The sequence below is a fragment of the Zingiber officinale genome, chromosome 9B (assembly GCF_018446385.1).
Source record: "Zingiber officinale cultivar Zhangliang chromosome 9B, Zo_v1.1, whole genome shotgun sequence".
NCBI lineage: Eukaryota > Viridiplantae > Streptophyta > Magnoliopsida > Zingiberales > Zingiberaceae > Zingiber > Zingiber officinale.
The window spans coordinates 88,263,083-88,278,170 of NC_056003.1; the positions used below are offsets into that span (position 1 = coordinate 88,263,083).

General features: G+C 41.2%; 1 protein-coding gene across 1 annotated transcript; it reads right to left on the reverse strand.

Annotated features, from left to right (window-relative positions):
- Positions 1–3,231: 3,231 nt before the first annotated feature.
- LOC122023129 lies at positions 3,232–4,773 on the reverse strand. The gene is made up of 3 exons (XM_042581218.1): positions 4,597–4,773; positions 3,989–4,231; positions 3,232–3,921 (listed from the first exon to the last, which is right to left on the reverse strand). The coding sequence occupies exons 1-3, from the start codon at positions 4,771–4,773 to the stop codon at positions 3,409–3,411; spliced, it is 933 nt and encodes a 310-aa protein (XP_042437152.1). The 3' UTR covers positions 3,232–3,408.
- Between the last annotated feature and the right edge of the window lie 10,315 nt (positions 4,774–15,088).

Here is a 15,088-nt window from a genome sequence, read left to right on the forward strand (position 1 = left end):
TACATATAAGTAATATTAAGACATAAGATATATGTTATAATTAAAGAACTTGAAATACAAATAATAAAAAAATACTTACGACTCTCCAACAACCCTAAGGACGGTGGATCCACGGAGTGGTGCTGGAAGATCTGCCATGATACCTTATATCTACAAAAAAAAAAAATTACATCACATCATAATAAATCTTTACTAACATAATAAATAAGCAACAAAACATGATTGAAGCATTATTAAACTTGTATCACTTGAAACATTATAAATAAGGCATTATGTGCACAATTTCATCTCACGATCATCGTATCATATTACCGAAACTCTCCTCTCCACTAATAGAAATGTGATAAAATTTGATCCAAATTATCTGATCCATGAAACTGCAAACTATTATGATATGTAAATATAGTTTCCAGGTACATCGCAATGCTTATTTTTACTCTCGCCTATTAACTATGAGATCCTCTATGATGTTGGTATGAGAAATTAAAATGTTAAACATAACTTTGAACAATTCTTTTTCTAGTTTTCTTTAGTTAAATTAGATATCTAGCTATCCTATAAACCATTAATAAACCCTTTATTCTTGTAAACACATTAAATGTCACATATTGGCAAATATTTTGTTTAAGCTAGTTTCTGAAGATTTGCATGCTAATTGAAGAAATGTAAAGGATGTTCAAGTTATTAAGTTGACTACTACAAAGATTGTTCGAGTTATTAAGTGTCACTACAGTTTGATGAATCATCAAACATCAATAATAGCAATTGGATGTTGTTCCAAAAAGTCATGCCCGCTGCTTTTTGTAAGCTTTCAGCGGTCGCTTGCTCGTTGCCGGCGGGCCGTCGTTGGGGGCTTCTCGCGGCAAGCCAGCCACCGCGAGCAACTGCCTGCGGCTAGCCTACCGCGAGCAGCTGCCTACGGCTGGCCTGCCACGAGCAGCTGCCTGCGGTTGGCCTGTCGCGAGCAGCTGCCTGCGGCTGGCCCGCCGGTAGCGAGCAGGCGACGCCGTCCATGTGAAAACCAACAAACGACAGAGGAGAGCGAGGAGCATACCTGAGTCGCTGGTTGCGAAACGCGGTGAATGGGAGAGGGCACGAGGCTACTGGACGCAGAGGAGATCGTCGAATCGCCGGAAAAAATCGCCGATAGAGAGAAAGAAACGAAGGTCGCACGAAGAGGGAAGGGCTCCGTGCCCTAATTCTAATCTGTTTTACCGACGGAATCACGGTTCCGTCGGTATTTACCGACAGAATTACGGTTCCGTCGGTGTTTACCGAAGGAATAAAATATTCCGTTGGTAAATACCGCCGGTTAACGGGTCCGCGCTAACCTTTTTTAAACCAAACGGGTATGGTTTAGAAATATTACTGACGGACATTACATTCCGTCGGTATTTTCTGACGGAATTAACGTTCCGTCGGTAGGGTATACGTCCGCACCCGTTAAACTGGAATAAAATTGAAAACCTACGGCATTTACCGAATTCCGTAGGTAATCACCGACGGGATAATATCCCGTCGGAAACCCCCGACTGAATTATATTCAGTCGGAAACTACCGACAGAATTATGGTTCCGTCAGTACGCTCGTCGTTAATTACGGTCATTTTTGTAGTGAGGGTGTCCTAGTCGTCTCTCCGTCAATGCCAACAATAGCTCATCCGACCTTCATCTAACTCTGATTCCGGACATGATCAATCGTGTATGTTAAAACTTTATTTTAGGGGTAATATGACATCAAGTAACTTAAATCTGGTCAACCTTTACCCGACCGACCGTATATGCAGTGTTTCTTAAGGATGAGTGTCTTTAAGTCTGTCTGGTCTTTGTCCGGCCGGACATACACAGAGAGCTTTATGTTCGACCGACTTTTATTCGGTTGATCTAGTATAAAGAGGCTTATGAGACTAAGTATCTTTGAGCTCGCTCGGTCTTTGTCCGACCGGGTGTACACAGACAACCTTATGTTCGACCGACCTTTATCCGACCGATTTAATATAAAGAGGTTTATGAGACTAAGTGTCTTTGAGCTCACTCGATCTTTGTTTGGCTGCGCGTATACAGAGAGCCTTATGTTCAACCAGCCTTTATCCTACCAATCTAGTATAAAGAGGTTTATGAGGCTAAGTGTCTTTGAGTCCGCTCGGTCTTTATCCGGCCAGACATACACAGAGAGTTCTATGTTCAATCGACATTTATCCAACCGATCTAGTATAAGTAGGTTTATGAGGCTAAGTATCTTTGAGCCTGCTTGGTTTTTTTGTCCAGCCGGGCGTATACAAAGTCTTATGTTCGACCGGCCGATCTAGTATAAAGAGGTTTATGAGGCTAAGTGTCTTTGAGTCCGCTCAGTCTTTGTTCGGCCGAGCGTACACATAGAGACTTATATTCAACCGGCCTTTATCTGGCTGATATAGTATAAGGAGGTTTATGAGGCTAAGTGTCTTTGAGCTCGTTCGATCTTTGTTTGGTCAGACATACACAGAGAGTCTTATGTTCGATCGACCTTTATTCCGCCGATCTTATATTAAGAGCTTCATAAGACTTAAGTGCCTAGAGCTCGGACAGTCTTTCATCCAGCCAGACTCCTTTGAACCTGACCAACTATTTACTAACCGAACGTCTTATTTCTTTAGTTTCAGAATAAAGCTCTAGAGTCCTTATACTCGACTGGGTGTATACTCGGTCAGCTTTATCCGAACGCCATGCTTTATATGCGTAGACAAGACTCGAGAATTTTGAGACTAGATGATCAACCGGACCAAATATAAAATATTCCTCTATCTTGATTTTTTACCATGACATCATCTTATCTCTAACTACCATGATATTTTCTAGTTCCGCCCACTATAACTCATATCAAACCTTAATTTTAGAATCACGATAAATTCTTAATTTATGAGATTAAATATGATCCCTAAAATTTTAAAAATGATTATAACCGGGTCTGAAATTTCTAAAATCTCGAAAAATATATCCCTCAGCAAAAGTTGTATTCTTGTTCTGTGACAGAAAAGTTACTTTATACTTTTTAAAATTCATCGTTAAACATTTATGTGGTAAAAAAGACGAAATCACTCGCTCCCAGCGTCCTCGTCACACCCGACCCAAGGCCATCATGAAGGAGGTAAATCACAGCATCCTGAGCTAGCATGTGGCAGGTGGAGTGAGTTGCACAGGGACCGGAGATTTACGCCCCGACTACCCTGAGTTTCGACCCCGCGACTTCATGTGGTAAACATCCCACCACATATCAACTCGGATGACATGTGGGATCCATCATTAAACGTTTATGAATCATATGAGGGTTCGATCAAATGTGCCTCTAAATAGGGCAAGAGAAAAAGAAAGAACCAGAATAGAGGAATCCGCCAACGACCCTGGGTAAGTGGGCAGCTGAGGTCAGAGATCAGCACGGCCGAGCAGCCCATGCGGAAAAAGACGTTGGGGATGAGCATGGAGCGGTTGCAGCAGTGTACCAGGTGAAGGCCGGCGACGGCCTCCGTGCTGACGACGACGGCGTAGTTGCTGGGGTTGACCTGCAGCATGCCTCGGGCGAGGTCGAGGGCGATGACGTACGCCGGCGCTGCAGCCCATGCCGCCGAGGTTGCAGCTCAGGATGTTGCCGCGCATCTTGTAGCTGTTGACGACCATGGCTACGAGCGATGGAGTAGGGTTGAAGAGGCTGCAGTTGACGCCAACGTCCTTGGGAGCAGACGCGGCACTTGTCGAAGAGCTCGTCCAGGGCGCGCGGAGAACATGGCAGCAGACGCCTCTGCGTGGCCGACCGCGGAAGTACGTCTCGTTGCAGATCCATGACGAATTGGGGATCCGCGACTGGAATGCCTGGCTCTCCTCGTCTAACTTCTCGGACTTCCTGTCTTCCTAGCCATGCCGCTCCATGAACTCCTCGTTCGAATACCTAAATCATCCAAAATTCCAATTGTAGAAAGCAATCGATCTCCCTCCGGTCACATTAAGTCACCGACCTTCAACTCGTCGGAGGGACGGAAGCAAGCGAAGTCGACGAGGTAGATGGGCCGCAGCTTGAACACGAAGTAGACGGTGAACCAGTGAGGACGGCGAAGAAGGCGATCACGGTGGCGAGGTCGTTGCTTGTTTCCTCCCACAGCTTTCCGCCACAGCTCCTCCCTACTTAAGCTGCCCACTTCGGCGCCAAACACCACCAGGAGCACTGGGATGGTGACCAAGTACACGTCGGAGCCAGACCCCTAGCTCGATGTCATGGTTCACGATACTCGTGACAGGACATCGAGCTTCTCTGGCGGCCATTAAGAAGAGGAAGGCGGGTGCGAGAGAGTCCATGCCGGCACCAATCAAGCACCACAGGATCCATTTTAAGCTAAGCATTTGAATAGATGTATTTATTATATTGAAATATATTGAATTATATCGAAAATTTAATATATTAAAAATTTTAATATGATAGTATTTGATATTAAAAATTTTCAATACGATATTAATATATAATTTAATAATTTAGTATTCAATATTGATCCGGTGGTAAGGTGGGGCCCGTCCGATAGGAGGTTAAAGTGGTCAACGTCCTGGGCAGGCGTCCAAGCGAGTGAACTACCTTCCCGATCGGCAGGAGTAGTAGTCGGTTCGACACTTCGACAGCTCGGTCGAACACCGGGTTTCCGACGCTCATAAAGCTCGAAGAAGGGGCGAAGGCCGAGCTGCCAATCCGCTCAGCTAAGTAGTGGACGCAGCCCCGACCCGGCAGGCAAGGCGGAACCGAGTAGCAGGTCATTGGCCGAAAGGATACTCAGCCCGACCATCGTATCACCCAGACGACAAGCTGGCCGAGCGACTCTCCCGCTCAGCCCAGTAATAGACAAGAGGAGCATGTGGCGATATCTTCCTAGGGACCAGTGTCATCGACGGGCTGCATGGTCGGCGGCATGGTCGAGCAAAGAATCGTACGGTGGAAGCTTCCACTGTCACGTTAGGGATATGCTGGGGTTGTTCGGGTATGGTGTCAGGCATCCTTTTCTGACACGTATTTTCCAGGTATACTTTGAGAAGCGCGCACGCCTCGGGAAGCATGCACGCACCCCCCGGTAGCCCTATATAAGGACCCCAAAGCTTCAACGGAGGTATGTGGTTCACTACTGTAGCTACAGTTACGCTGCTCCTTTTTCTACTTCATTCTTCGTTCGCTTGCCGCCGGTGATTGACTTGAGCGTCGGAGGGTCATCGCCGGGGAACCCCTCCCTGGCTCAGCACTAACGACTTGTGGTTGCAGGCTTAGCTCATTGGAGGTCCACGTTGTCTCCATTCAACATCCAGTTAGCGTGAGCGCCATCGCTCCTGCGTCCATCGACTCACTCTTGGACATGATCAAATTTGGCACATCTGGTCATTGAATTCGAATCGCCAAACGTCACATCAGCAGCTGTCACCTCGGACGTGTGGGCAGCTGCATTGGCAACACGTGGCGTCCTCCCACAAGGCAGCATTTAATGGGCGTGGGCGCGTGCTCGACCTTAATGAGGGTGATTTGTGCGTATTCTGAGGAGATTTGGACGATGTCAGCATTGACCGCCCAGATCGCGCCCCTTCGGGGGCGATGAGGAAAAAATGTCTAAGTACAAAGGCTCAAAGCACCGACCGGCAGAGAAAGATCAGTTTTACACAGGCTGATCGAGGTCCAACCTACCCATGGTCGATCTGCCAATCGGTCACCAGACTACTTGTCCAGTTAGTCAGACTTGCAACCTCCTTCGACTAGATTTGAAGGGGAGGCACGTGATCCGGTGGTAAGGTGGGGTCCGCCCGGCAGGAGGTTAAAGTGGTCAACGTCCTGGGCAGGCGTCCGAGCGAGCGAACTACCTTCTCGATCAGCAGGAGTAGTAGCCGGTTCGACACTTCGACAACTCGGCCGAACACCGAATTTCCGACTCTCATACATCTCGAAGGAGGGACGAAGGCCGAGCTGCCAATCCGCTCGGTTAAGCAGTGGATGCAGCCCCAACTCGGCAGGCAGGGCGGAACCGAGTAGCAGGTCATCGATCAAAGGGATACTCGACTTGACCATCGTATCACCCAGACGACAAGCTGGCCGAGTGGCTCTCCCGCTCGGCCCAATAATAGACAAGAGGAGCATGTGGCGATATCTTCCTAGCGACCAGTGTCACCGACGGGCTGTATGGTCGGGCAGAGAATCATACGGTGGATGTTTGCACTGTCACGTCAGGGATATGCTGAGGTTGTTCGGGTATGGTGTCAGACATGTTTTTCTGACACGTTTTTTCCATATATGCTTTGAGAAATGTGCACACCTCGAGAAGCGTGCACGCGCCCCCCGGTAGCCTTATATAAGGACCCCAAAGCTTCGACGGAGGTATGTGGTTCACTACTGTAGCTACAGTTACGCTGCTCCTTTCTCTACTTCATTCTTCATTCACTTACCGTCGGTGATTGACTTGAGCATACGAAGGCCATTGCCGGGGAACCCCTCCCTGGCTCGGCACTAACGACTTGTGATTACAGGCTCAGCTCGTTGGAGGTCCACGTCGTTTTCAACATCCAGTCAGCGCGAGCGCCATCGCTCCAGCGTCCGTCGACTCAGTCCCGGACAGGATCAAGTATAATATTAGAATTTGAATATAAACTATTTAAAATTTATAACATACTGAAAATTGATATATCAAAATTTTGGTAATGCAATGGTATGATTTTTTCTATATATTAAGATTTTTAATATAATATACGATATGACATTTCAGTATGATATAATCAGTATCAATATATCATACTGAACTAACCTTAGAAAAATAAAAAATAATTTATTATTATTATTATTATTATTAATGGTACTTAAAATTAATTTTTAAAAAAACAATACGCTGAATTTACTTGCAGTGGTGTAGATTCGTATATCAAAGAGGTGTCAGCAAGATAAACTAGATCAAGTGAAGCCAAGGGCTTCAAGGTGGTTTCGATAGCGAGCACCGAAGATAAAGCACGTGAAACCACTTTTAAAAAAAGAGTACATTTCATAGGTCGCAAAGTCTAACCTTCTATGTTAGTGTGAAAGGGTGGCTTTTAGAAATAACATTATTGTCAAATTTAATTCGATTGTGATCTTGTTGCCTTGTGAAGATTCAAAGGAAAGAGATGGGAATTTGAGATTAGGGTTGGCGTTGTTGACCAAATAATTGGTGCTCTATATATGAATTTGGTTATATTTTGTTTAGTTTCGCAAATAATCACCTACTCATAATGGTGTAGATACAAGATGAACTAGATCAAGTGAGAGGAAATAACCCAAGGCTTCAAGATCCTTTTGATAGCGAGCACCGAAGGTTAAGCGCGTCAAATAATTTCTACAAAAAAAATAGCACAATTCATATATATGTTGCAAATTCTAATCCTTCTATGCTAGTGTGAAAATGTCAATAGGTCATTGATCTTGCGATGAGTGGCTATTAGAAAGAACATTATTGTCAAATTTAATTGGATTGTGATCTTGTTGCCTTGTGAAAATTCAAAGAAAGAGATGGAAATTTGAAGGATATCAGTTAGTCATTAATCATGTCTATTAAGGTTTGCATTGTTGACCAATGTTGCTCTAGACAGTAACACCTCAACCTCAACGATTCTTAAGGCCTAGGCAGAAAAATAAATTTAAGATCTTAATATTTTTTTAATTAAAAAATATTATTAGAGACATTTAAACTAAGTCACGTAGCAATAACTTTATCTTTATCAAATCCCACTTCTTTATTAGTAAAATTTAAAAAATAAAATTATTTTGATTAAACTTTCAAATATAATTTATTAAAAAATATATAGATAAATATTTTTAATTAAATAAAATAAGTTGAATTTTGTCAATAAAATATTAAAAATTCTAATTAACTTATCAGTAATAAATTATTATAATATTATTAATATACATTATAATTGCTATTTTTTAAAAAATATCAATTAATTTTAACTTCAATGAAAAAAAGTCTTGATGCAATGGTAAAATTATTATTTGTAATCTAGAGATAATAGGTTCGAATAGCAGATATAGTCACTACGTACAATTGACTTTTCTCAAGGATCCTACATTGGTGAGAGCTTCAAATATATTTTTAGCCTTCAAAAGTATTTTTTAAAAAATATAATTAATTTTGGTTAGTTCATCAATAAAAAATTAAAAATTATTGATCAAATTTTAATAATCATAAAAATAAATTACCAATCAAATCTAACATTAATAGTTAAAAAGTAAAATTATTAATCAAATTTAACTTTGACAGTAAAAAAAAAAAAAACTAACAAATTTAACTTTAATCTATAAAATATTAAAAATTATTGGTCATATGTAAAAAATTAAATATTATTAACTAAATTTAATTTAGCTAATTAAAAAAATTAAATTTACTAATGAAAATAAATCTAGACTAAAATTTATTTTAACCATAATTTTAAATATTTAATATCCAAACACATATATTTCTAAATTAATATTCATATTTAATTATATATTTATATATAAAATTTGGTGGGTCCCAATATAATATGAGCCCTAAGCATAGGTCTTAATCGCCTATGCCTTGAGCCGGGCGTGGCTCTAGATATGAATTTAGTTATATTTTCTGTAGTTTCACAAATAATCAACTTCTCGTAATGGTATAGATACAAGACGAACTAGATCAAGTGAAAGGAAATAAGCCAAGGTCATCAAGACGCTTTTGATAGCGGGCACCCAAGGTAAAGTGTGTCAAACCAATTCGACAAAAAATAGTACAATTAATAAGTTGCAAAGTTTAATCCGTCTATGCTAGTGTGGAAAAGTCAATAGGTCATTGATCTTGTTATGAGTGGCTGTTCGAAAGAACATTATTATCAAATTTAATTCCATTACGATCTTGTTGCCTTGTGAAAAGTCAAAGGAAAGAGATGGAAATTTGAGGGATATCACTTAGTCATTAAGAATTTCTATTAGGGTTTACATTGTTGACCAAATAATTGATGCTCTAGATATGAATTTAGTTATATTTCCTTTAGTTTCACAAATAATCACATACTCGCATGAAATATGACTTATGGGATGTTTAATATACAAAATGATTCTCAAGCTGTCAACAAGCACTAGTTTTTACCAATTGCTAAGTGCAGATCGAGCAGTAAAGTCCGAGTGGACTAAAGGGTTAGTCGGGTTTAGTAGCCAACCGAATAGCAAGGCTGACTGAGTTGTTGATCAAACTGAAAGTCCGACTGGGTAGTGCGGTCGAACGAGCTAAGTGGCCAAGTGAGCTTGCAGTCGGACGAGTGGAGAGGCCGAGTGAGCGAGTGAACGTGCGGTCGGGCAAGCGAAGTAGCATAGTGGTCGGTCTAGCGACCGAGCGGTCAGCTGATCGAGTGAACTAGCTGCCGAACAAATGCGGCCAGCCGGGTCGAAGTTGAGCTTGAGACTAGCCGGGCGGAAGAAGCAACCAGGCGAGTGAGCCTTTGACCGAGCGAATCGACTGAGCGAGTAAAGCGTAGAACTTGACTGGGCATGCACACTAAGTGAACCAAGGCCTTCTAACCTCCGGCTGTGCTTCGAGGCTTTCTTGGGTCGTATGTTTTCCAAGATACAACGACTAACCATGATTTGCACCAAACACAAATTGAGTGGTACCCACAAGAATGTTAGTTGTTCCACCTGGGCAAATTTACCTCGACTGGTCCGACATTTGGCGCGCACAGGTCGTGTTGGAGTGTATACTAAAAGCCTAGCCTTTGTATAAACATTTATAAGAATTACATTAGTTAAGTGTCTACATTTATATATACCAAATGCATATGTTCAATTAATCACTACAAGAAAATCCCCATTCAACAGCACTCAAACGACAACGGTTTTATGCCAATCGTTGTCTTTTTGCCTTTTAACAACGGTTTTAACAAAAACTGTTGTCTTTTAGCAGTTTTTTAGCTTACGACAACGGTTTTTAAAAACCGTTGTCTATTTATGTTTTTTTAGGGCTACGACAACAGTTTTTAAAGGCTACGACAGTGGTTTTTGAAAATTGTTGTCTATGTGCACTATTTTTTGGGATTACGACAATAGTTTTTGAAAACCGTTGTCTATTAAGTGTTGTTGAATACCATTATTTTTTCCCTTCGTCGTTTTTCCCCTTCGCCATTTTTTACCGCCGCGTTTTTTCTTTCCCTCTCCTCGAAATTTTTTTGCCGCCACATTCCCCCCCTTTACGATCTCTTCATCTACTTCACATTTTTCTTTCTCCTTTCCTCTCCAAGCCCTAAACCCACCGCCCCTTCTCATTTCCTCTCCAAGCCCTAAACCCGTCGCCCCTTCTCCATTCCTTTCCAAGCTGCGCTGCCCAATAATCACTACTTCTACAAATCCTCCTCCCAATCGTCACTGACCGTGAGGGTGACGCTTCCCTGTAGGGCAAAGCTGGATTACTCGCGCAACCCAATAATCAACTCGTCGTCGCCCATAGATCTGATTCCTTCGTCGAAGACATTTCCGACTAGCATTCCGCGGAGTCGATTCCCAGTTCTCTCGCATATCCATGTTTTTCGAGTACTGAGCCCTACGATGCATCCCGACCAAGGAAGCCGGTGCCCGAAGTAAGGAGAATTGATGGTATTTAGGAGAGCTTGAGTTTGATGCTAGGTTTCCTTGCTTTTTGGGTTTGATCCCGACCAACGGGCCATGCGCTGGTATTCTTTGCTGTACTAGGGGTGAACTTCTTTACGCCTTCATCTGATTCTTGTATTTATTATTATTTTTTCGTTTGTGCGGGATCGAAATGCAGTTCGATAGTGGGAATGCACTCTAGATTGGAAAAAGTTTTCCTTTTTTTTGTTAATTTCTGATTCGAAGGAGGTGTTGTAAGGGAAAGGCGGAGAGGTTGTTTTTACAAAGTCGAAGCTGATTTACTGCGTCAATCCATGGATGAAGGAGGCTCCTTAGATGGACTATGGTGGACCTTTTGAGGGATATGTGGTTGGCTTTGGGACAACCGATGAGCTACGTACTGAGGTGTGATAAGTCGACACCAATGGTTACGTTGATGATATTGCAACCCTGTGCTACTCTTTATGTTATCTGATACTTCACTTATCCATCTTGCTTTTGTCTTGAGATTACTTAGTTTTCTCCTCTTGTGTTTTCTACTATTGTAGGATAATTACTTACCTTTGGAAGTAAGAGATCCTTTCAGACAGGACAGTAATGTCTACTTAACTCGATCAAAAGTTTTCCATGCTAAACTTAAGGTTGATGTTACTTCGATTTGTTTGCAGAATACTTGCAACATTTCTTGGGTGTCACAAATAAATGATATCTAAATTTCTGAAATAGGAATCACTGTTCTTTAAGTTCCCCTATTTTTATGTTCTGAATGTCTTCAGCCTGATGCTTTAGTTTGGTATTTGATCTAATAGCCCAATAATCACTGTTCTTTAAGTTCCCCTATTTTTATGTTCTGAATGTCTTCAGCCTGATGCTTTATTGGATTACTCACGTAGCCCAATAACTGCTTTATGCATCAGAATATGTTATTTTTGCCTTTTGCGCATGTAGCTATAACATATTTTTATCTTTAATTTGGTCATTTACTTTTCTCATTAAAGTTTGTTGTATGGATTAAAGCTTCAGGATATAGAGGTTTTGTCCAACTTAAACATAACGTCATACATTTTACTAACACATTAAAATGAGTCCAACTCAAGTACAACTACATCAACAACTTCCCCTTAAGTTTCTGAAAAACGATTGTACCATAACTAGAGATGATACTTTAGGAAGGTTCAAGTCTATCTAAGTACTCACTAGAATCCATGACCTTGCTTGCCTTTCATGTAGTCATGTTGGCTTCTAGGAGATGATACCATAACTAGAGATCTCAGCATCCAAGTTATTACAAAGAAAATAACCTACAATCCAATGGAATGGACCAACAAATAGACTCCATCAATACCAATAAGTATAGTTGTATGATAAGTTATATGCATTGGCTTGTGATATGAGTAATCTATTATGTCTGTCATGTTAAAGGATTATTACTTCACTTCCATAATGCAATAATTCAATTGATGTCTATGTGTCGGTTAAAGGATTATTTTTGACCTCACATCAATTACTGTTTTCTTCTTTTTTTAAGCAGAAATGGCTAATGAATGTTGCTCTATCCAACTGATTGACGGAGATGGTGTATTCAATGTCACGAGTCTTGAACACTTTATGAAGTCAGTGAAGTTGGCAGAGCATGGATTCTCCTATGCTGTAGTTTCTATCATGGGTCCACAAAGTAGTGGTATGTCTTTGAGTTTCTTGAATTTTATTTTCGTATTTTATGTGCTTGAAGGCTATGTTTATTATAAGGTGATTTGGTCAAATATTTTTCCCTAATTGTTTTTATTGTGTTATCAGGTGATTTGGTCACATATTTGTGAATCTAGGGAAGCGATATCACTTTCAAGATGCAGAACGAAGCGGGTGAAATGATGAATCTTTATATCCTTAGAAAATGGTGATTATCTTATTAGGAATTAGATCTTCTGTGATGGATCGAAAGCGCTAGGAGGGGGGGGGGGGAATAGCGCTCGTGGCTATTTTAAGTATTTAAAACACAGAATAGAAACGCAGCGGAAAGTAAAATCAAACACACAGAGACGCAGGTGTTTTACTTCGTTCGGAGCCTATGGCGACTCCTACTCGAAGGCCCGCGGTCCTTGACCGCTTTCGGTGGGCAACAACTATATATCGGAAAGATTACAATTTGAATTACAATTAATGCAATAAGTAAACTAATACCGACAACAAAAGATCGAAGAATCTGAGCTTCGGGTTGTCGACGTCGAGTAGTAGCACTTCAAGATCGAGACGTTAGCAGCTTGTCGCACGGAGAATGCTTAGAAGATCGTTGTTCTTTTGCTGCACCCTCGACCCTCTTTTTATATGACATTCCGGGCGCCTGGATCCCTTCCGGGCGCCTGGAGTGTGACGTGGCCAACCAACCAGGACGCTCCACGTGGCGAAGTCGCGGCAGGGATAAAACTTGGTCCCGGGCGCCCGAACCTCCTTTTTCCAGGAGCTGCTTCTCCTGTAAAACAAGGTTAGTCCGAGCAAAATCCCCTGCAAGACAGTGTTAGAATCTGATAAAACACAGTAAGGAATAACTGACAGTCTTCGGACTGTCCGAGTCTGACTTCGGATTCCCAACCGGAAATCCTAGGTCAACCCGACGCCTACTGTTCCCTCTACGGGGAACGCGTCCTCACCTACTCCCCTCAGGAGAGATTACCTGATGCCAGTCCGGTCCTCCAGACTGACTGGACTTTTCGCCTAGGGTTACCACCCCCTAGGACCTAGGGTTACCGCCCCCTAGGATTTTTCTCCACCTAGGGTTACCGCCCCCTAGGACCTAAGGTTACCGCCCCTTAGGGTTTTTCTCCACCTAGGGTTACCGCCCCCTAGGACCTAAGGTTACCACCCCTTAGGGTTTTTCACCTGCCTAACCGCAGCTAGGACTTTCTTGAAACACTCATTCAAACATGTTAGATCACACATTAACTTAACTTTGAATCCTTTGCCATTATCAAAACCAAGGTTCGATCGTCGGATGCTCTCCGCACCAACAATCTCCCCCTTTTTGATAATGACAACTGAAATTCAATGTTAAGTAAAAGAAATATGCTGTTATGTACAAGACACAAGATAAGCATGATAGCAAGATAAACATAGCTCCCCCTTAATACAAGCTAAGCACAAGACACAAGATAAGTATGATAGCAAGATAAACATAGCTCCCCCTTAATACAAGCTTCCTTTAAAATATTTTCTTTGAATTTCTCTACTCTTTCTTTATTTCTATTTCTATTTTTATTTCTATCTTTGAATTGAATTTCTCTACTCTCCCCCTTTGCCATATATAAAAAATGAGCTAGTTTTGAAAAACTTAATCTTTCAAGACAGAATTTGGCAGAAAACATTTTAACTTAGGCAAAGAGCAATTGATTTTGCTTGAAGTGATTTGCCAAGAGGAACTCTTTTTAACTTAGTGTGTTTTGAGGAGTTTCCAAAATTTTCACAGAAAAAATTTCAAAACAACAAATTTAACTTCAGAATTTGTCAAACAAAAAATGGCAACTTCAAAAGATTTTCAAACAAAATTTTCCAGCTTCAGAAATTTTCTGAAAAAAATATTCAGGTTTTAAGAAAATTTCAAAGGAAGATTTTCAACTGAAACATTTTCAAAGCTTTTAAAAAAAATTTAACTTAACGAATTTTCGAAAAAGGTTTCAGCTTAATTAACTTTCTAACAAGATTTAAAAAAGATTTTCAGAATAGAGGACACTTGAAAGTTTTTGAAAAAGCTATTTTGAAAGGAGAAGCGATAACCTTATTTTTTTTTTTTAATAGCTTGGCATTTTGTTTTAGTAAGGCATCAGAGTCCTAAAGTCCAAGCATGCATGAGTAAAGATTTGTTTTGATCAGGTATCAGATCCCTTAAGTACAGACATGCTTAGACTTATTATTTCCTTTATCAACTGTCTAACCGTTTAGCTACTTGCTGATTGCCTAGAGGGCAACAGTGTTCACTTGGTTAGTCAAGTCAAGTCAATTTATCCAGTTAGATTTGACCAAGGCTGGAAGACTTGATTTGATTACTTTTAATCACGTATTTAACGCCCAGACTCATATTGATGCACAAAAATAAGCATTCTCGAGTCCAGGCTGTACCCTATGCATCTCACACCGTTCTATGTTTTACAAACATAATCAAGGTAAACCTAGGTGTTTGTGAGATGCTCTGGCTGAGTCCTGGGGGAACATGATTTCTAGGGGGAAATCCTATCTAAATCCAACTTTTGAAAGTCTAGTAAAGTAGGGATTTGAAAAATCAAAGTTTGCCTAGAATTTCAAAAATGTGATTAAAAGACTGATCTATTAGAATAAGGTATAGTCAATCAAGTCTGAAGTAAAACAGTCTATTAGATTAAACAGTCGACATAGATATAAGAGTCATAATAGAGCTGCTACATGCTGTACTAGAGTCATAATAGAGCTACAGTTGGAGCTACTGAGATGATGAAGGAGGTGGTCCGGA